Genomic DNA, 22,550 nt, shown 5'->3' on the forward strand with positions numbered 1-22,550 from the left:
TTATAAAATAAAAATATTATTCCTTCACTTCAATTTATATATTTTTTTCAAGAGAAGTGACATGGCATTACAAATTTAACATTTGACTAAATTTTGAATAATTGCATTGAATTCAAATTCATTATGTTCTACTAAGAATATCAAACAAGTCCTAATTATAATTTATAAAAAATAAAATTTCAATTCCAATCACACTTTATTATTTAATGCGAAGGTTAATATTACAAAATCGTTAATTCATGCATAAATATAGCAATTCGGATTTGTTTAGACTATTGGATCAACTCATTTATTCAATGTCATTAATATTTATTAGTTGTGACCCATAGACGAGACTTCACTTTAACGAAAATGATATATCAAGTCAAAATTTCAAAATCAAAATTTACATTTTTTAAAAATTTCAAATATATAGAATCTTTTATAAATTTTTATTATTTTTAAAATTTAAAATGTTTCACATGGTATATATGTCAAATCTAAAATTATTTAGAAATTCGTTAATTCATTTTTAAAATTAAAAAGTCAATAAAAAATAGAAAAAAATCTAAAAATTTTCTTTGCTCTAATGAAAAATATGATTTTTTTTTTAAATATATATTTTTTGATATTATTTAATAAAATAGAGCTAATTTTATTCACCTCCACTAAGATTTCGGTTAATTATATTTAACCCTTATAAATAAAAATTTATTAAATATTTCTCATATCATTTTCTATTTTTATTTTCATTCATTTTTCTCCTAACTCGAAATAAGGGAGTGTATGACAAAATTTTAAATTTATAAGTGTAAGATGTATTTAACAAAACCTCGATAAATTAACTCTGTTAAATAAAATAAAAGTCGGGGGGAATTTTTAATAAGTTTAAAATTTTCTTCTTCTTTATTTTCATATTTTTATAAGCTATATATCGTGCAACGCAGCCTTATTAATGCGATAAGAGTCCAAATACGAAAGGAAAGGATCAAAGGAAATTAGCGGGATTTTCCCAGCACCCAAACAGCACGTCAAGGCATTTTGGTCATTTGAAAACAATCCCTTCGCACAATCATTTCAGTGGTCCAAGCCTTTTATAATAACTTTCCTACTCGGTTTCCCATTTTCTGGTCCAGCACGGACAAGGAAAAGGGAGAAAGTGAGAGAAACCCCAATACAGAGGCTCCTCCTTTTTTGATTTGTTCGTCTAATAAATTTTCCTCCGATCCAATCACTCCGCCGTCAAACTTCGGCCGTATCGGGCTAATTCTAGGTTGGAGTCTCCGATCAGAACCTCTCTCGTTCGCTCACTTATACTTATTTGCAAATTCTAATGAATCCCTAAACTTTGATTTGTAGTTTTCGAATAAGGCGAATTATTGCGAATTAGGGCTGAGCTTCGAGAATGTTTTTCTCCGGAGATTCGTCGACTAGGAAGCGAGTGGATTTAGGCGGTCGAAGTTCGAAGGAAAGGGATAGGCAAAAGCTTCTGGAGCAGACGCGGTTGGAGCGGAACCGGCGATGGTGGTTGCGTCAGCAAAACTCCGCCGCACTCAGGATTCAGGTTTGCTTTTCGTGTTTTGAATCTTTTGATCATGTGTTCTGGTACTGGAATTGACTGTCTGTTGTTGTTTTTTTTTTGGGGGGGAATTGAGGGTTGGCATGCAGTGTAAGACTGTAGTTTGTGGTTATTTTGTGAAAACGGATGTTTCAGAGGCTGTTCACGTGATCATTGCATTCTTTCAAATTGTTTATCGATGGTTGCATTGTCAAATTCTGATTTCTATGCATATCTTACAGAAGTTAGGGAATGCAAGTTTAAAGGTTTTATTTTCCTTGTTTTATATTTCCGGGACAATGAAATTATTGCTTATTGAAGATTGAAATGTAAGGTGGAATGCATGGTGGTTTTGTTTTTGCCTCTATGAATGGATGTTTATGAGTTCTAAGCATGTACACTGGGTTCATCCTGACCAATAAAATTGCTTTTACCCATAAAAAGTTATTGAATTGATGTTTTGTTGATATCCTATATAGATTGCATAAGCACATCATGCATATTTATAATTCCAGTAGGTGCAATGCAGATTAGTCTTGGAGAATAAGCATATTTGGTTAAGTGAGGTACTTAAAATAATCTATATCTCATTTTTGGTTGCTCACTGTTGGCTTTAAATGCCTTAAATTAAAGGCAACATAATATTGCGTGTGAAATTTATCTGAATTTATGGAATAGTGGGGCCCATTCCCACTTCAACTCCTTTAGAGAGAGATTTTTTATGGCTTGAGATGCTCCTCAAATGTCTTTTTCAAAATGGCCAGTTTAGCTGGAGATGTTACTTTGGAAGGAATCAAAGATTTCTTGATTAATGTCTTTGGAAAAGGATCTCCCCTTCACCCACAATAAGCAAAAAGACTTCTCAATAAACATACCTCATCTTTGAGGAAGCAGTCTTTGATTTTGATCCATGGGTCCGATGAATAAATAGGTCTCTAGTACATTTCATGAGAAAACTAGTTCTCAATCCTAACTTAGGAGGAGTTTGACCCGTAGTTTTAAAAGGCACACTTTAAGCGCGCCTAGGCTCAAGGTGTCACCACTCCCTAGTTATAGTGGCTTACTTGCCAAGATATGCGTCTTATCAGCTTTGCTATTCCTTTTTAAACACTTTTATTCTTGAAATTTCTAATTATATACTGAAATTTGTATAATTTCATTATTTTTTTTATTGAATGTTTCTCTTAAATGTTTCAAATCTTAATTTTTTTATTGATTGGATTAGATATATATATATATATATATATATATATATATATATATATATATATATATATATATATATATATATTTATAACTGAGGAACCTTTCATGGCCAACCCTTAGGATTCTCCATAGGGACCCAAACCTCGAGGTGCTGACCACCCTACAATACCTAGCACCGGGTAAATTCAAGGTAGTATTAGTGGTTGGATTCGAACCCAGGACCATGTGCCACTTATTGGGACCACACTCCCCAGTATTCGCCTTGACCAACTGGGCTACCTTGGCGGGTATTGATCGGATTAGATTTTGAATCATATTTTACAAAATTGATGTGCACCCTAGGTTGTATTTCACTTCACTCAAGTGTGCGCCTTGTGTTGCGCCTTGCGCTTAAGCTATAGGAGACTTTTGCACCTTAGGTACGCCTTGCGCATTTTAAAACTATGGTTTGACCTCATTGTGGTACCCAATTCCCCTTGCAAAAGAGGAAGATTTTTAGAATCGCTTTTCAATGGTGATATTGATATGGGACGTACTTCTTCATGAATGCACCAAATGAGTGAACTTAGATGCTTCTAGTGCAAGTGGTTTACAATCAAAACCAGCAGAGTGCCACATGATACACCTGAATGATTGATATTTTAAAGAAGCAACAAAACTACAAAGGATAGGGGAGGTTTTGGGTTCTTATTTATTTACTTATATATTTTTGACATGATCACTAAACATGGTAAAAAACATAGCAAGGATATAAAACAAAAATTAAACTTTCAGCCACTCATTACCAATGGAATGACCTAAAATTAAGTCTAGGAATAGTTACGTTGAAGTGATCACGACTGAAAATGTCTTCATTTGTTGTTTGTGCCTCAATAAAGTAAAAATGGAGGATGATTTCCATTTATGTTTACCAATGCACTCCTCCCTGAATTCCATTGATGGATCCTTCACTGTATATTGACTTCAAAAAAAATCTGTGACTAATTTCAACTGTGGCACTCTCATTCTTTATGTACCAGAGGTCGCATTCAAGTGGTTTCACCCAAGGTTTGTGATGAAATGATATCTGTTGACATTAAGATAAAATCTTTTTGGTGTGCCTAAGGAATAGTTATTGGTAAATTGCATTTATGTGTAGGGTGTGAACTTTAGGTTCCATTAATGACAATTGCATATTGATTACTCGGTTGAAAGGTTGAAATCTTTTTCACATATCTGGATTTGAAAGTCCTTTATGGTTTAAACTGAATGCTTGAATCATAGTTTCCACATTGTGTGGGTGGGTGGGTTGGGGTTATGGGGTTTTTCTTTCTTTCTTTCCTCATTTTGCCCTTTGTATTTTTCTTTGGATGAATTTGGCTACCTATGGACTTCTAGTTCTCACCTATTTTCCTTTGTCCTTCAAGGAATACAAAAATGGTTAATCATGATATGCCAAGAGGGGCATGCAAATAGGAAATAAGTATTATTTTGGCATTACATGGTTAATCATATGAGATGTGCTTTAGAAAGTGAACCGAAGTTTATCTATATTGTTGCTAGTTTTGCTTTTAAAACTACCTTATAAGCTACATAAGCCTTTGCACCGTTATGAAATTACCATTTTGTTCCATTAGGCTATATTGATTAATTGTTTATTTGCTCACCTATTTTAGGCAGAGATAGAGTGCTGATTTACATCCTATTAGGTAGAACTCTAGAAGATATTCTAAATGGAAAATGTTTAGACATGATGCATATTTATAATTCCATTAGGTGCAATGCAGATTAATTTTGGAGGGTGGGCATGGCTGGTTAAGTGGGGCGCATACAATAATCCATATCCTGTTTTTGGTTGCTTGCGGATGACTTTAAATGTCACAGCAGTGTTTGATGAAAGGGAACTTAATTTTGCGAGTGAAATTTAGCTGAATTGTGGCAATAGTGGGCCCCCTTCCTGCTACAAGTCCTTTAGAGAGATATGTTTTATGGTCAGGATACTCAAATATCTTATTCAAAATTGCCAGTCCAGCAGCTACTTTGGAAGGAATCAGAGATTTCCTAATGAATGTCTTTGGAGAAGGATCTACCCCAATGTGTTAAAAGGTTAAAGATGGTATTAAGGCATTTTGTCTAAATGAGGCGAGGCGTAAGCCTCAACTAAAACAAATAAATAATAAAAAATTATATATAAAAAAAGAAATACTCATGAAGTCACAATCAAATTGAAGAATAAAAATGGCATAAACTTTATAATTATAAAATAATAATATATTATATTGTTGTTTCTCATAAAAAAAATTATAAAATTAATTATTTTTCATTGTTAATGGTTCTAATTTAGCTCATTTTTTTTAACATAAAATTTAGCCTTCTCCCATAGTTTTACCAAATAATTTTCAACATTATTGATACTATCACTGGGATCCCCTAAGGAATATAATCATATCCAATTGCTCTATTATCCAACGTAATCGAAGAACCTTCAAAGATAAAGAACTCTCCGACTATGGTTTAAAGGATCTCTTCTTTCGGACTCTTTTTGAGTGGACTAGGGATTCTTTGGAGCTGGATTTCCCCTCTATGTTGATTTTCCTAGATACTCTTTTTTGTGGTTAACTTTGCTTTGTTTTGTTTGTGTGGTCTTTTTTTGTTTGAGGTGTGTTTGGCTTGTTTTCGTGTATACAACTTGTAGACGTAGGGTGCCCCCCTTCTTTTTTGGTGCTTATTAATGCTTGTTCTTGTTGTCTATAAAAAAAAAAAAAAAAATTATCCTCCCTAATAGTGTTAATATTCACCCATTTTTCTTCTCCATCTACCAATTTTTTTGATGGGTAAATAGCAATATAATAAGAGAAGAAAAGACAGAAGAAAAGACACTCCAAAAAAAGGTCTCAAAGTACACAAGAAGTATACAAAGGACGCCTTAGAACGCCTAAAAAAAGGACAGGGTACCATAAAAAACAGAGCCCCCCTCAAACAGAGCCTAACCAATCTTCTTCATCTACCAATTGTAGTGGTATCTTTTTTTATCCATCAATAATTAGATTATTTATGAGATGAACCACTAGGACAATCAACAATTTTCTTATTATTTTCAATCTCTTTGTTTCCCTTCCATTTAAAATGTTAATTGAAAATCAAGTAAGCCCTTATTTTAAAAGGTTTAACCAAATAGGGACTTAATACTAAATTCATAAAATTTATGTCGGAAGTCCCCAAAAGTTATAGATGGTAGAACATGTTAAAACTCATTAAATGTTGAAATTTAAGCCTCTTATAAAATATATATGAAAAACCCCTAAAGGCCGAAAATTGTTTGAATATTTGAGGCTTATTCTTTAACAGCCTTGAGGCTATAACCTCAAAGCTATTAGCTTTGACAGGATGAGGCTTAAGCCTCAAGGCTAATTTGTAGGGCGAGGCGAGCATTGAGGCGTAAGCTTTGATAGCCTTTTAAACTTCTTAAATTTTTAGTTCCAAATTCTAACTAGACCTATGTACTTATGTGTTGTTGATATATAAATGTATAAATATATATGTGTGTGTGTGTAAAAATAAAAAATAACTAACATATTAAGTAGAAGTTTTTATTCACTAATCACCATAATTTTTAATGCCAAACATCCAAACCATTTAAATAAAAATTCCCCAATATTCATTGTAAAAATAAATTTACTTGACTTCTAATATAGTATTTGACAACAAAAATGTAGTTTTTTTTTATATAAGATTATTTTGCCTCATTATCCCTTCAATAATCAATTTCTAATGTTTCTGTACATTTTAAACAATAAATATAACAAATTCTTTTTAACAATTTTTTTGAATTTTATTTTTCTTAAAAATTATCAAAATGGTTGAATGTGTATGTATCGTTGTATATATATCATACCATGTATCATATATGTATCATAAGATATGCTTTAAGATAAGATAAGAATTGTACAATGTATCAATTTCCATAAAAATGTATCGCATTGTGTATCGCAAGTTTTTTTGACAACTATGGTTTTTCTATTGTAATTTTAAAGCATAGAATATATAAAATAATACTAACTGAATTTTAATTCAAATAAGAGACGATGTTTGATATATATGCAATTTCCACACCCATACATGGCTCATTTGAGTGGTTTTGGGGGTGGGGGGGTTGATAGTGGTTAGATTGATGGGGTTTTTCTTTCTTTCTTTCTTCTTCTTTTTGATTAATTTAGCCACCTATAAGCTTCTTTTTCCCACCTATTTTCCTTTTCTTTTCAAGGAAGACAAAATATAATAAATGATACCTAAGAAGATGACTAAAGTTTTGGGAAAAAGGGGTGATGATCATGACACATCACGAGGTGCATGCATATAGGAAAAAAAGGAGTATTTTGGCATTACATGGTTAATAATATCAGACATGCCTTAGAAAGCGAACTGAAACTTTACACATTTTGAAGCTACTTTTGCATTTAAAATTACCTTATAAGCTACATAAGCTTTGGTGCCATTATGAAGTTACCTTTTTGTTGCATTAGGTCATATTAGTTAATTGTTTACTTGCTCAACAATTAGACATTTAGGAGATAGTTTTCATTTACAACCTATTAGGAAGAATTCTACAAGATATTCTTAATGGAAAATGCTTAGACATATATTCTAATACAGATATAATTTGGTCTAAACATGTTCTGATACAAAACAGAAATGCTATATGGATACAAAATAAAAATGCTAGCGTTGGATATTGCTGAGTTATGAAAAAAGGATTTATGCATCCAACCCCAATTAACTGGGATTAGGGAGTTATTTGAGATGAGTTATATTGAATCTCAAAATGTATGGCTATGGAGTTGGCTACTATCATAGTTCTTTTTAGGTATAACATTGTTGAAATGAAGAATACAAATGCTGTCTTCTAATACTTGAACAATGTGGTTTACATATGCATGGTTCATTTGAGTCTTCATGCTCATAAGGTGTGACAGTATTTACCTATCTCTCCTTCCTTTCTTTGTGTGTGGCACTGGATGCTTGATATATGTAAAACCTTATTCGTACCTATCAAAAAAATGTAAAACCTTATTTGCAGCTCAAGTGAGTTAAGGTGGTCCAAATTTGACATCCTCAAATTCGTGCACTCAATGTACTTCACATAGCTCAATTTCCAAGAATGATATGTTTGCTTTTCCACTTGATATTTGACATGAGGGTCAGAGTTATGAAGATCCTACATACACTTCCAATTTTTTTGTGTGGAATTTGTAGACAATGGTTCAATCATAATCTCATAAATTTATATATTCTTTACATAATAAATATAACTAAAATGTCAAGATGAAGAGAAGACTCTTCCTGTATGGACACTATCTCATGAGGATTCACTTTGATGGATGTTCTTTGGGTGCCTTGGGGCAGCTGGGGATTCAAGTAGTGCTTAAAGATCAGCGGGATACAATGATTATTTTAGCCCTGCAGGTCAAGGTTTCCGATTAAGGTAGAGATTTTGGTTCTTCTGGAGGGCCTTGGATTGGTCTCAGCTATGGGCATTTCCCACCTTGTAGTGGCAGGAGATTGCACTAGTGTCATTTCATGGATGACTAAGAAGGAAAGGGGCTCATGGAACTTTGATGAATGACTTCACCAAATTTTTGATATCCCTATAGGGTTGGGAGATTCCTTTTGCTGGGCTTCTTGCTTAGCCAATCAAATGAAGGATCTTTTAGTCAAAAAAGGAGCAAAACTTTTAATGTCTTTAATTGGGAAGTTTTTTGCCTTCCTGAGGTTTAATTAGTGTCTTTGGTGTTCTTTTTTTTTTTTTTCTTTTTTTTTTTGTGGATATTTTTTTGTAATCTTTTTTGGTGTGCAGATTGTATTGCTTCTCCTTTAAAGATTATCTTCTTGTTTTGATCCAATTTTCATATTGTGGAAGGCTGTCTTGTCCTTCTTGATATTTATATTTTATAGAAATGAATTGGTTTGTTTTACGTAGATATTTGGATGTGATAGTTTATAAAGTATTTTTACTATATGTTTCCACAACTTTCTAGCATCTTTGAATAATATACTCCTCCACATGTAGATGGAAGTGTGGTTATTTATCTTATATGTAGTATATGCTCATGGCTATTATAGACTCATTAAATAGGTATTTTCTTAATTGGTATTTTGAAATCTGCATATTTCTTCTTTTCAACCTTTTATTTTGACTTAAAAAATTGGCAGCTGTTACTTATCTGTAAAAATCTTCTCCTTAGTAGAATGTTAAAAACTTTCATCAATTACAAAGTGTAGAATTTGACTAATTACTAGTTACAGAAATGCTTCAGAGGTAGAAAGGCTGTGGAAGCTGAACACGCAAAGGTGCGGGAACAGTTCTTTACAACTTATGGAAGGCACTGTCAAAATGTAGACAGGTAGCACTTTTGGATCCTTGTCCTGGTTAATACAATGGTAGCCATCATCCTGCCCCTCTCTTCCCCTCCTACCACACATGTATATATACTGTTTCTCCTCATGCCCGTCAGGGTGCTCAGTTGGTTAGGGCAGATGCTGGGATGTGTGGTAGAGATGCACGGTCCCGGGTTTGATTCCTGCCGTTGGTTGAATGCCTTGAATTATCTGGTACTGGTTGTGATGGGCACGACAATACCCTGAGGTTTGGGTTCCCATGGACAGTCTAAAAGGCTTGGCCATGGAAGGTTCCGTAGTTAATATATATATATATTGTTTCTCCTCATAGAGTTCACTAACTTGCTGTGGATTGCTGTCCCTATGAAATCATGCATCATTGCTATTTGAATAGGTTCTTCCATTTGATCTATTAATTTTTTTCTTTTTCTTTTCTGAAATGTCTTTGTACATTAGGCATTCTTTTGGTCCAGACTCAGAGTTCCTCCGCCAGTTACTCTTTTTCTTTGATGCACGAAATGTTGGTGATTTTTCAGCTCTCGTGGAGACATGTCGACTACTTCAGAATTTTGTTCGAGATAGCGGTGTGTGTTGTCATTACTTATTTATTGTGAATTGTATCTTTTAGGTCTTTTATGACAGTGAAGAATTATATATGACTATATAAGATGATAAATGACAGCACTTCTTTTGTGATATGATGTTTATTTTTTATTTTTATAATTTGCTTGTATTTTCAATTTGGCATCTTATCTTGTGTATCTTTGTTGCTAGTATTTGTAGTATACTAATTTCTTGTTGGTGGTGAAAGCTAGAACAGAATTCAAGAAATCCATAATTTAATTATTATATTCTATCTTTTACATATGTTATTGTGGGTAAAAATAATTTTGAGAAATCCTTAGCACATGTACAACTTTGTAATTACCAGCATAGTTATCAACTGGTTAGTGGTGTGGGGTATTGTTTTTCTCTTTTACTGTATCATATTATACTCATTGAGTAATAGATAAAAAATGTGTATATACTTGAAATGCATTAGAAACACAGTTCATGAAAGATATTAAGGGTAAACCAGACCAATATAAGTATTCCTTTGATAATACATAGATAAAGATTGAACGAGGAGTTCTGAAGAGATGAACTTAATAAAATATGATATTTAATGTACAGATTAATTATTTGAAGAAAGAAGTGAACTTTCTAATCATTAAACTATAATTTTTATTTCTGAATTGTACACTATGACACTATTATTCTAAAACTTAAGTTCTAGCCTATATGCCAAATAAGAAACTAGTAACTTGTATTAGGCGTATATGTACTTGTATGGCTGGTAGACATACGTGTGTCTATGATGTACAAAGTTTTAACTTTCAAATTCATGATTAATCACCTCCTACCCCTCAAATAGAAAATATTTTTTCTTAGTGGAGTGTAGAAGAGGATAAAAGAGAGCTTCTAAGGTTTTGGTCTAAACCATTGAGAGTCCTGTTAGTTCTTGAAAACTTTAGTTTAACCATTTGTTACACTGGATCAGCATGCTTCCTTAGGTTCAGTAGTTGCTTCTCTTTTTAGCTTTCAGCTTATTCGTTCTTTTTTCTCCTTACATCCCTTGTTACTGCTCAAAAGCTAGTATCCAAACAGACAGATTGTACCTTCTGGCAACTGTGGTTTGTCTTCATTTTTTCTCCTGACAAACTTAGATTATGGGCCTTTACCTTTAATCAACTTTTTTGATTGATTGGTTTCTAGATAAGGGCGGGTGAGGTTTTTTGTTGCCCCTCTTTTTCTTTTGTTGCTATGCTTAGGCTGCCTGCTGTATGCTTCCTGTATGCTTTGGGTCGTTCTTTGGGCGCTGTTTTCTCTTTTTATATACTATTGTGTTTTTACCTTTCAAAAAAAAGAAAAAAAAGAAAAAAAGAAAAAGAAAAATTATCTCCTGACAAACTTAGAGTTTGTTGTCCAAAAATTATTCATAATTACCATAAGTATATGCAATGATTTTTTTCCCTAATCATTGCTGCCTGGGCTTTTCAGGACCTCTTATTTGGCTTTCTTCATTCGCTTTTGTTGGGTGCTTTTTGACCACCTAATTTAATAGAAAATGACCGGTAGTTCTATATTTTTGATAGATAACTATTTTAGCCTGTTGGGAATTGAATCTGGAAGATCCCATATCCCCAATCTTCTTGTGAATTGCTTGTTTGTGATGAAGACAAATATACAGATGAAACTATTGTTTTCCATTTTGGTTGATTACCATTTTAATAGCTAAACATGTCTCAAATCCTGGAAAATTGATTATCTGTAAACCTTTTTTGGTGTTTAAGCATGTCTGCATCAAATTTGACTCTGTATTCATATGCAACAAATGTGATTCGGAGTAAAAATACCTTGCACTTCCTCTTTTTGGAGTACAAGTACCTTATGTTTCCTCTTTTTGAGTATGAATGCCTTGTTTTTCCTCTTTAGCATCATTCCACAATAGGTCTTCTTCATTTAAATGCACTTGCTTCATCTTTTTTACTTACAACTTTGCTGGCTAGTATTAACAAAATATGCAAAATATGATCATGTTACAGGGGATGCTGTGAACCTGTTTGCAGGCATGGATTATTCATCCAAGAATGCTCTGGTTGATTACAGGGTGAAGCAACTTGCATATGCTTGTATCCAGGCTGTTCATCAGAATAGGTTAGTTGCCCCACACCTTCAGTTGAGTGTATCTCGTTGATTGCTGACACCTCTTTATAGCTTGCATAATTAGTATTTAGGTTTAAAGTATATAAACCCAGAAAAAATCAGTGTTGTACAGTACTGTGGATGAGGATTAGTTTCAATAGAGGTCAGCTAACATCATTTCTGATCATTAGGTCGTGAAGATGTCTGTCTGTTGCATATTACAATTTTTTCTCCCTGTAAGCTGGTAGTGCTCATCATAAGTATGGGACATGCTGGTTTTGATTCGTATTCTCTTGTGAATTTACTGTCAGTTGTGATTTGGACTGCAGAGCTATGAACATTTTTTTGATAGGTTACTGAGCTATGAACATTCTAGTCTGCATTCCACTTTTATGTTTTTTTTTTTTAAAGAACAATGGTAATTTGTTGCCTTAAGGCAGCTAGATGAATGTGGGTTTAAGAATGACAGAATCTGTTCTGAATCATGCATGCAGTAGACCATTATTTTTCTGTTGGGATAAATGTTGACTCTTTTTTTGTTGTTGTTTGGGGGCCGGGGGGTTAAAAGGCAATTGCTTACTTGTTCTAGATGAGCAGTATTAACAAAAGATTTATATAACCACTATTCTCCAAGTTATCTTGTTATGTCATACTCCAAATTGTCTGAAGGTTGAAAGATCTTGGTGAATTCTATTTAAGTTGGAGCTGGATGTCTTGGAGCTGAATGCCATGTCATGGAGATTCCTATTTTTTTTTTTGATAGGTGCCATGTCATGAAGATTCCTATGCAGTAATGAGACAGACACTTAGGATTTTTGGATATTGCTAAGTTAACCTGTTCTCAACCAAAAGCTAAGTAGTGGTAACTTTGAAAGAGCCAGGTAGAGATCATTTGAAGTTTGGAAAAAATGCAAGTGAACTCATCATAAAGGAAGCTTTCAAGCCTAAGAGCTTGACAACTCTAACATGCTTTGAACAAATGAGACTGCCACCTATGTTTAGGCACTCAAGGAACTCCCTGTAGAACTCCTTACCTCCTTACAATTTGAAGTAGATACAATGTCTTGGTGTATTATAGATACTCCCTAAGTGACAGAATTTTCAGAGTGTGGGCTACCATGGAAGACACCACCCTAATTTGGAAGCTTTAATAATATTCTAACTGTCCCTTGGGAGTTCAATCAAGGATTTTGAGCAGGTTTGTGTGCAGTTTCTTGTGCGGTTTGTGACTGTACCTATCTATAAATGCCTTATGAGGATCATTTGTGAGAGGTGTAATATAAAGCTCTGAATATCAGTATCCTAATTTAATATATAATACTGCTGTTTCTCATAAAAAAAAGCTCTGAATATCAGTGCTTTAAGCTTATGCACATTTAGAACTCTTTTGTTTGTTAAATACCCTATGTCATAAATGATGCATTATGACCATGGTTTGTTTTCATATCTACTGTCCAGTGGGCTCAATATGGTTAAGCATGATAACAGTAAAGCAAAGATAAAGAGCTTTCACAGAAGTGCACATGCATTTATATGGTTCAATGATGTGTGCTTACATCCACAATAGAGGGGTTACCGAATCTACTATCAAACAAGGAATAGGGTTGGAAACACTCTTTTGATCAGAGAGTTGGAAGTGCGCTCAATCTGGAATCCAATGGCTCTAATACAAGACATCTACAATAGCAGCATCTTGGCTACTAGACCCCTCTCAAATCAAGTGACAATAAAAATTGGAGGTTTACATAAGTCTTGTTATTTGCATCAATGTGTGGGCTCTATGCTAATTTTTGGGCTGTGAAAGTTCTATTCATAAATGGATGTTATACTTCATGTTTCCAGAATTTTTAAAAATAGGTAGACCTTTTCTTTTAGGCAACTAAAACTATGAATCTAGAAATCATTTGATGCTTAATACTAAACAGTAGCACTTACTCTATTTTCAGTCTTCTTTAATATATTACTTGTCAAGATATGTGGTGTCTATTAACTTATTTTTTTACCACATGGTTTATTCTTTTAGTGGATTGTCGGCAGTTCTGTTTAAACTATATGTTTCTAAATTATTGTAATTTGTCAGCTGCAATTATTACATGACCTTTTATTTGCTGTGAACTTATCAGAGCAACATTTTTGTTTAAGTTGCTTTGAATCACAAACATCACTTATTTGGATTTCTTCAACAGGAATCAATTCAAGGGGCAACTTTTGATGACATCTGATGAGCCCAGTTCACCTACAATTCTATTGCTAGAGGCAGTAGTTATGTTATTAGATCCAAAACTTCCATGGGTTTGTAAGATAGTTGGCCATCTCTTGCAGAGAAATACATACTCCCTCTTGAGAGAGATTGTACTTACTGCAAAGGTATGCATTTCATCCTGATATACCTGTTTGTTGTTTTTATTTCTATTTAATTTGATATATTAAAATGCATCCTGCAATTAGTATATTTTTTCAGTCATTTGCATTTGAACAGAAGATATGCTCTGAATAGAGTTGAATGGTGTGCGAGCATTTGTACATTTGAGCATATTTAGTTAGCATCAGGCATTATCATCTTTAAAATATTAGTGAATTATTTAATTGTTGGATTTTAGAGACTTATGGAATTCATGTATAAGAATCTAAACAGGTTATTTTAACACAAGTGGGATCCTGATAATGTTGCATCGTGGCCTTGTTTTTGTTATCCTTAAACTTTTATGCAGTTCTTTAAATTGTTGGATATTAGGGACTTATTGAAGCCATGTACATCTGTACGAATTATGAAAATATAATTTCTCTATAGGTTGGATGTTGATGTGTTCTAAGTTCTTTAATTTGTGTGATGTTAGGGACTTATGAAAGCCATGCGCACCCATGCATATTTTGGAAATGGCTATGAATATATTACTTTGTGTATGGATGTTTCACATCTGTTCTTTGTGGATGATTCATTGCTTTGCTGTGAGACTAGTATGAACTTTTGGAGCAGTTGAGATACTCGAAATGGTATTGATTTTCTTTGAGCTTGTGTTGGGATTAAAAATTAACTTATAAAAGAGAGATGAGTCTGATAAGGGAGGTGCAATGGGTGGATAGATTGGCTTCTTTGTTTGGTTGTAGTGTTGGAAGCTTCCCAAGTATATGTAGGCCTTCCTTTAGGATTGCATCATAGATCTTGTTCAGTGTGGCATTTGGTTGATGAAAGATTCCAAGGGAAATTACCCTCTTAGAAGTAGTATTTAGCTAAGGAGGAAAGATTGACCCTCATCAAGGCAATCTTTCAAGTTTGTCAGGTATTTCATATCCTTACTTGTTAGGCTTAGAAAAGTGAGAATCAGATTGGAAAATATTAAAATAGACTTCTTGTGGGGAAACCGTCCTAAGGGGAGCAAGTCACATTGCTTCTTGTGAACTTGGAGAGTTTGCTTGGATAAAAAGTGTGAAAGGTTAGGAATTAGAAAGCTTGATTCTTAAATTGTACTTTGCTTGGTAATTAGCTTTGAAGATTTGCAAGTGAGTGGGGTAGCTTATGGAGGGGGTAATTTGAGTTGAGTTTGGAGAAATAGATGAGGTGTAGTGAAGGTGGTAATAGAGGCTTTTGGGATAGGGTTACAGAAAGATATTAGAAGGGGGTGGGATGAGTTCAATCTTAGAACTTCTATTCTGGAAAGAAATAGATTAAGGACCAAGTTTTGGTTGGACAGGTGGGTAGGGGAGTGCTTTTTGAACGTGGCTTTTTGACACACTTTAAAATTGCTTATGCCAAAGATACGAGAGCTGCTGATTGGTGGGAGGTTGGGGCAGGAGGAGTTCACTAGTGCCTTGGATTTCAGAGGAATTTTCATGTTTCAGAGATGGAGGAGGTGGGCATGTTCATGGGTCTCATTCATGACATGATGTATGGCGAAGGGGAGGACAACCTTTTTTGGAAGGAAGGGAAGAGACAGGTAGGGAGAGAGGGTGGTGTGGGTCATGTGAAGTCTTATTTTAATTCCTTGTGCATGACAAACTCAGAACATTTCCCTGTAAAGAAGGTTTGGGGCACTTTTGCTCCTTGAGGGTGTTATTTTTTTGCTTGGGAGGTGACTTAGAGAAAGATTTTAACCTTAGACAACTTGAAAAGGAGGGGTCAGTTATTGGTGAATAAATGTATTCTTTACAAGTCTAGCAATGAGTAAACTACATTCTAAATCATATTGATAAAATCCAACTACATTCTTTGCAAGTCTTATTTTAATTCCTTGTGCATGACAAACTCAGAACATTTCCCTGTAAAGAAGGTTTGGGGCACTTTTGCTCCTTGAGGGTGTTATTTTTTTGTTTGGGAGGTGACTTAGAGAAAGATTTTAACCTTAGACAACTTGAAAAGGAGGGGTCAGTAATTGGTGAATAAATGTATTCTTTGCAAGTCTAGCAATGAGTAAACTACATTCTAAATCATGGTGATAAAATCCAACTGCTATGAGACTTTTTATTGGCTATCTTTGGAATCTATGGGTATTTGTAAGGAGCTTCTCGTGGAATGGAAAGTCGGTGATCTGGATACAGTAAAAGAAGATATGGGAATAACTTCTCTCTGTTTGTTTTGGTACATTTGGATAGAGCGCAATAGCCGGACCTTCAAGGAGGAGGGGCTTTTGGGTCAAATTTGATGGAGATCTTAATCATGTCCCTTATGAAGGGGTGAAGGGCACTGCTAGGGATGCTGAGTTGCTTGTTACTGGATTTTATCAATAGTTTTAATTGGGCCTAGGTGGCTTTGTGTTGATGTTTTCTGTGCAATTGATGTTTTCGTTTTTGCTTCTCTTATAGTGCATTTTCTGTGCACCTTGTGTATATAGGGTGTGCCCCTTTTTGTCAGGCTTTTTTATTATGTTTGTATTTTTGTTGGACCTTGTGTTGTTTTAGCCTTTCTTTTGGGGTCTATCCCCAACTTTTTTAATATTTGCATGCATACACACACACACATTATTTGGTTTTGTTTGTCTTTATTGGCATCTAGACCACAGAATTGGACAATCTCACTACTGCCTCTAAGAAAAATATCAGTTATTCTGATCAAGAAGCATTCAAAATTTAATTTTTGTGTAAGTTTTAGGTTTCTAGATGTTTAAATTAGTTTGTTTGATTAAATATCAGAACCATTAAAGTTGATCTATAACAATAGTAGTGGAGGAAAAATTTTGGTTGAATTGGAATTTTTTTGCTAATTTCTGTTCTTGTCTGCAATTCAGAGTTGCTCATTCTTCAGATGTTTAATTATTTTCTTATTGTAATCTGGTGTGGTTATTTTGGTTCCACAGACTATTCCTTTACTCTGTATTGATGTTCAATTTAGTTCTCTGGTATCTCCTTGTGCTATGCATCAATGAGGAAACTGTCTTAAAAATTTCAATTTGTGCAGGAAAGTGTGGAAACTTATTCCACTGGGAGAGTACCTTCACTGGAATGTCTGCTTACCATTCTTATTTCTCACGTTGGTCAGAACCCCTGTATCTGTCCAATTATAGATCCACGGTGGAGTTTCTCATCTCAGATTCTAACAATTCCTTTCTTGTGGGCGCTTTTCCCATACTTAAAAGAGGTAGTTTTCCAAAATTTTCCTCCTACTGCTACTGGCATAAATAGGACTCCAGAGCAGGCCTCTTAGTGGTGCATAATTCCTAAAGTTTCTGCTTATCCCATAGATTTGCTGCAAACAAGTTGTATAGTTTATCCTTAAAATTTATTTCTTGTTGGCTGATCAAAAAGACAATATTTTCCTCTTGCTGCAAGACACTTAAAACTGTTTTCCACTGGCAATGGTCCATGTAGTTTTATTGTGTTTCATAACTATTATAAAGTTTAAGTCATAACTGGATTGATCTTTGTCATCCAGGTTTTTACGAGACGGGGCTTGAGCGAACATTACATCCATCAGATGGCATTGTGTGTGCAAAATCATACTAATGTTCTACCTGATGATATCTCAGCCGATTTTCCAGGTTATGCATGTCTTCTTGGAAATATATTGGAAACTGCTTCAGTGTTCTTTTCTCAGCCTGACTGCTCATTGGACATGGTAAGGCAGTGTTCGGGAGTTTTTGTTAGACTGTTTATTGTCCATACTTAAGCTATTTGCTATTTTGTAGAAGATGAATGTGGTAAAGAAACATATGCTTCTAATGCAGGCTTATATTTTGAAGAAGTGGACCTAGGAAACTCCTCTGATTTTCTTGGCCTATTAATTTTTATGAGAATAGGTTTTGTTTTCTTATTTAATGATTTGCATCATCTCTATCGTGGTGATGGATATATTCACTGAGTTCTATTGAGGTTGATTATGCTAATGGCACATTTATGCAATCGATACTCCTATTGTTTGGGCGTGAGGTCACAAATATTTCACCATCTTTTTGTTTCAAAGACACATATTCAATTAGAAGAAGCATAGAGCAAGAAATATTATTCTTTGCTTTCTGAATGCTTCTTTTTGTTGTTTGGCTTGCCACCTTATATGACCCCACCAGATGACTTGAAATATAAATGATGGGCTAGCATCTTCTCTGTCAATTGTCATTCTTGGTATCATCATTTTTTAAGTGAATGCAATGATGCCACCATGGAAATATTCTTTTCGAGAACTTCTGGCTAGATTTTAAAATTTGCTCCATACTTTTCAGGATGTAATGAAAGGAACAAAAAATAGTTATCTTGATATATTTATTGTCATTTAATAAATTTTCTTGGTATTTGATGGGCATGTTAAGTTTTTTCCCTATGATTATAAATTTATTTTTTATTTTTTCTATTTTCTCATAAGCATGTAGAAATTAAAAATCTGCTGGAATACTCATCATAGATATCTGAATGAATTAGAGCCTATACCTGAACTCTGTGATTTCAGCAAAAATGAGGAAATTATCAAAACAAAAAGAAGTTACATTTAATAGTAATCAAACAAAATTAATGCAACTGAAAAAGTTATGACTTAACTTTCAACTAGTTGAGGGACCAGGAGAAAACTTTAGAGTGGGGACTCTTTGGCTGTATAATCTCCCTCGGTTCTTTCCTGGATTTATTTGAACATTTCCTTCCCATCTTTTTCTTAACTGGTCTATCCCCCCCTCCCTCTTCTCCTTTTCTCTCTGTGTGTGCACACTTGCATGTGTACCAATGACCCATTCTTATGTTAATTTGATCACTAGGCTTAAATTTAAATTTTCAAATGCAACAACCTAATGAGTTTTCTGAAGTTTGTATGTATGTGTGTATGTTGGAGATATCTTAATTTAATTGGTTCACTATTCATAAATTAAATTTCAATATAGCATAATGTGGCTTTTGAAGTTAAATTTACTTTCCTTTTTTTTCTTTTATCTCAACCAGGCTATAGACATTGCAGCTGTCATGACATTTTTGTTACAGGCACTTCCTCCAATGAAATCATCAAATAGAGAAAGTAAAGAAAGTATGCCTTCTCATTAATATACTTGAGCCATTTGTCTTCAGTTTTCTTTATTTCTCTTATGTGCTTTCCCTCAATGAGATCATCAATAACTTCAAGTAAAATTATGCATACCTTTCATCATTTACTTCTTTATTGAAATGTATATTTATGTACTATTGCACTTTAGATTCCTCAGGAGGTGAGGATGAAATGGCTGTGGGTGATGAAATAATGGAAAAAGTTGTGAGCAGGGATTTGGAACAACAAATATCCAATGCAATAGATCCGCGTTTTCTTCTGCAACTGGTATGCCATCCTGATATATACCATATTAGTGTTTAAGTTGATTTTTTCTTTTTTTAATTTATCTCTTTCTTCTGTTAATTTTAAGCAACAATTTGGATGTTGTGTTTTTGTGAGCAGACAAATGCTCTATTTGGAGGGATTTCACTCATCAATCATTTGTGTGAAGAAGGGCCAGATGATAGAGAGGTGGCGGCTATTGGTGCTGCTTGTGCTTTTCTGCATGTTACTTTCAACATTTTACCTCTTGAGCGTATTATGACCGTACTAGCTTACAGAACTGAACTTGTTCCACTGCTTTGGAAATTTATAAAGCGATGCCATGAGAACCAAAAATGGTCATCTTTGTCGGAGCAGTTAGCTTATCTGTCAGGAGATATGCCTGGATGGCAATTACCTCTAGCTGTTTTCTGCCCTGTGTATAAGTAAGAGTGCTTGTTTGAGCTCATGGTTTGATTTAAACAAGGGGTGCATTATTGGTCTATGAAGATAATTTTTATTCCCATTCTTTACTCTTGTTTTACTTTTTCTGTTTTGATGCTTAACCTGTTAGTATTTTTGCAAGGTTACATGTCAATGCATCATGCAATTATTCTAACTTATTTTGTATTTGATCAGGCACATGCTTACAATAGTTGACAATGAAGAATTCTATGAGCAGGAGAAACCACTATCACTGTCGGATATCAGATGCTTAATTGTTATTTTGAGACAGGTAATTTCATGTTAGTTACATAATGTATACTTCAATGCACCTTCAAGAGAGAGAGAGAGAGAGAGAGAGAGAGAAGATATGAAGTACTTTATAAAGGAAGACTTGCCATAGGCATATATCATGTGGATGTGTAAAAGAATTATTGATACTATTTAGTTAGATGATGGGGGGTAAGACATTACATGTCCTTTTGATTACTCATAGAAGTGAACTCCAGGCTAAGAAATGGGGTACTAGGAGTTATTTGCAAACTGGATACAAAGACGACTTATGACGGTGTCATATGGAATTTCTTTGTTATCTTACTGGAGGGTAGGCTCTAGGAAAAATTTCTCCACTGCTAGTTAATTGTAATTCAATAGGTTCTTTTTAGCTGCTTGAGGGTTTGAGGTAAGACGATCTAACCTTTGCCATGTTTATTCAATCTTGACTGAGAGTTACTAAAATGATTGATAGATCAGTGATGGGCACAGCAGGGTATTGTAGTGGGAGTGAGGGGCAGACCATTTTGGTTCTATTGAATGGGTACTGAATGACAGTGTTCCATGAGGTGAATTAGGCACATTTTAGTTATTTTAGATGATTCTTCCATGTTTTTGAAGCTGTATCTGGGCTTAGAAACCTTTAGTTTTGGTAGGGGAGATGGCTTGTGCAGCTATTTTGTATTGTTGGGTTGGGTTCCTCCTTGTTTGTTAGGTTTGCTGCTGGGTCCTCCCTTTGAAGCTAAACTTGAGTGGGGATTTGGGTGGATATGTTTGTGGGTAGTCTTGCAACATGGAAGAAGCAGTGCTTGTCAAAAGGGAAAGGTGGACTCTCTCAAAGAGTACTGGCTGGCTTGGGTACTTTGGTTTTACATTTGGTGGTAGAGAAATCACATTCTTTTGAGAGGAACGATAGATTGTCTCCTTCAAAGGCTGGAGAATTGGGCATCAGAGGGTTGGTTTTGTTCAATAAAGCCTTGTTGTGCAAATAGTCATAGAGAATTGTAGTGCAGTGGACAATCTAGTGGAGAAAGGTGGCAAGGGAGCAAATATGGGAGGAAAAAGGGGTTTGGGCTTCAGGAGTGAGCAGGTGAGATGTTTGTAGAGGGGTTTGTCTGTGTTAAAAACATGTGGAATGATCTTAGGAGATCATTCACTTTCTCCATTGAAGGTGTGAGCAAGGGGGGATTTTGATTGGACATTTGTTGTGAAGGTAGGGCATTTGAAGGAATGTTTTCGTAATTGTTAGCTTTGGTCAGATGAGGAGCTTGGGTGGGGGAAATACAGTGGCACAGTTGGGAATAATACCTTTTGGAATCCTATTTCTGATTGACCATTTCATGATTGAGAGTTAGAGTTTGTGGATAGATTTCTATATTGAATATATGGTGTCAAAATGGATGAGGGTGGAATGGAATTTAATCGGCTGGAGCAGATGTGGGGGAGTTCATTTTTCAATATTTTCACAAGGCTCTAGTAGGAGAAGCTGGGAGCATCTTTCCTTGGAAGAATTGGTGGTGGAGAGGAGTTCCTCCCTAAGCTGTTTTTAGATTCACAGCTACTTTGAGTAGGATTCTTGCTACCAACTCTCTTTTAGGAGAGGGAAGATTCCTTGTTGTTGCATGTACTAGAAGCTGACGAGTCAATAAATTTCTCTTGTTGCTCTTTCCAGTAGCCTTGAATTTGTGGTTTCTACCTTCTGTTGTGTGTGTGTTGACAGTGAAGGAGTTGTTTTCTGGATGGTATGGATGGTTTGTGACTATTATGAAGATGTGGAGGGCAGCTACTTCTCCCTTCTCTGTTGGAAGGAGATTAACCAGACCTTCAGAGGGGTTCTTATTAGTTTATTTTATTGGCTGCCGGGAATCACTGGCAGTGAAAGGGAATTCTTTGTGGATTTTTTAGATGGCATATACTGAGTACTGTATTCACTGCTTGATTGAGTTTTTCTTTGTGTTTCCTTGTTCTGTCAGATGGTCCACGTTGCACTTACCTTGGCTGTGGTCGTGTTTCTTTTTTGTCTCTTTTGGCAGTTTCCTTTTACAGTTTACTTGCAAAAATTAATTAAATTCCTGACATTGTATAGGGTGTCATTCCAGTTGAAATTCTTGTAACGCATTTGCTCTTTTTGCAGGCCTTATGGCAGCTCCTATGGGTGAATCCTGCCATGCCCCCTAACCTAATGAAACCTGCCCCTGAGGTCACCTCTCATAGGGGGCACCCCATAGAATTCACTCAACAGAGGGTTAGCATTGTAACTGCTGAGCTACTCTCTCAGGTACATATGAGCATAAGTTGTTGAATCTCTAGGTTCTTATTTGATCAGCTCTT

The 22,550-nt window shown here is 34.8% G+C and overlaps 1 protein-coding gene across 1 annotated transcript in view; it reads left to right on the top strand.

Annotated features, from left to right (window-relative positions):
- The first annotated feature begins 973 nt into the window (after positions 1-973).
- Positions 974-22,550, top strand: part of LOC117914259 (E3 ubiquitin-protein ligase UPL6) — a 31,883-nt gene continuing 10,306 nt past the window's right edge. Inside the window, exons 1-13 of the mRNA XM_034829512.1 lie at positions 974-1,252; positions 1,339-1,543; positions 9,026-9,123; positions 9,575-9,702; positions 11,704-11,815; positions 13,990-14,170; positions 17,196-17,375; positions 17,670-17,852; positions 19,160-19,241; positions 19,408-19,526; positions 19,644-19,948; positions 20,142-20,238; positions 22,354-22,497. Of these exons, the coding sequence (XP_034685403.1) occupies positions 1,385-1,543; positions 9,026-9,123; positions 9,575-9,702; positions 11,704-11,815; positions 13,990-14,170; positions 17,196-17,375; positions 17,670-17,852; positions 19,160-19,241; positions 19,408-19,526; positions 19,644-19,948; positions 20,142-20,238; positions 22,354-22,497 (1,788 nt within the window). The 5' untranslated portion in view covers positions 974-1,252; positions 1,339-1,384. The remainder of the gene's footprint in view (positions 1,253-1,338; positions 1,544-9,025; positions 9,124-9,574; positions 9,703-11,703; positions 11,816-13,989; positions 14,171-17,195; positions 17,376-17,669; positions 17,853-19,159; positions 19,242-19,407; positions 19,527-19,643; positions 19,949-20,141; positions 20,239-22,353; positions 22,498-22,550) is intronic.

Source organism: Vitis riparia, chromosome 5 (assembly GCF_004353265.1).
Source record: "Vitis riparia cultivar Riparia Gloire de Montpellier isolate 1030 chromosome 5, EGFV_Vit.rip_1.0, whole genome shotgun sequence".
Classification (NCBI taxonomy): Eukaryota; Viridiplantae; Streptophyta; class Magnoliopsida; order Vitales; family Vitaceae; genus Vitis; species Vitis riparia.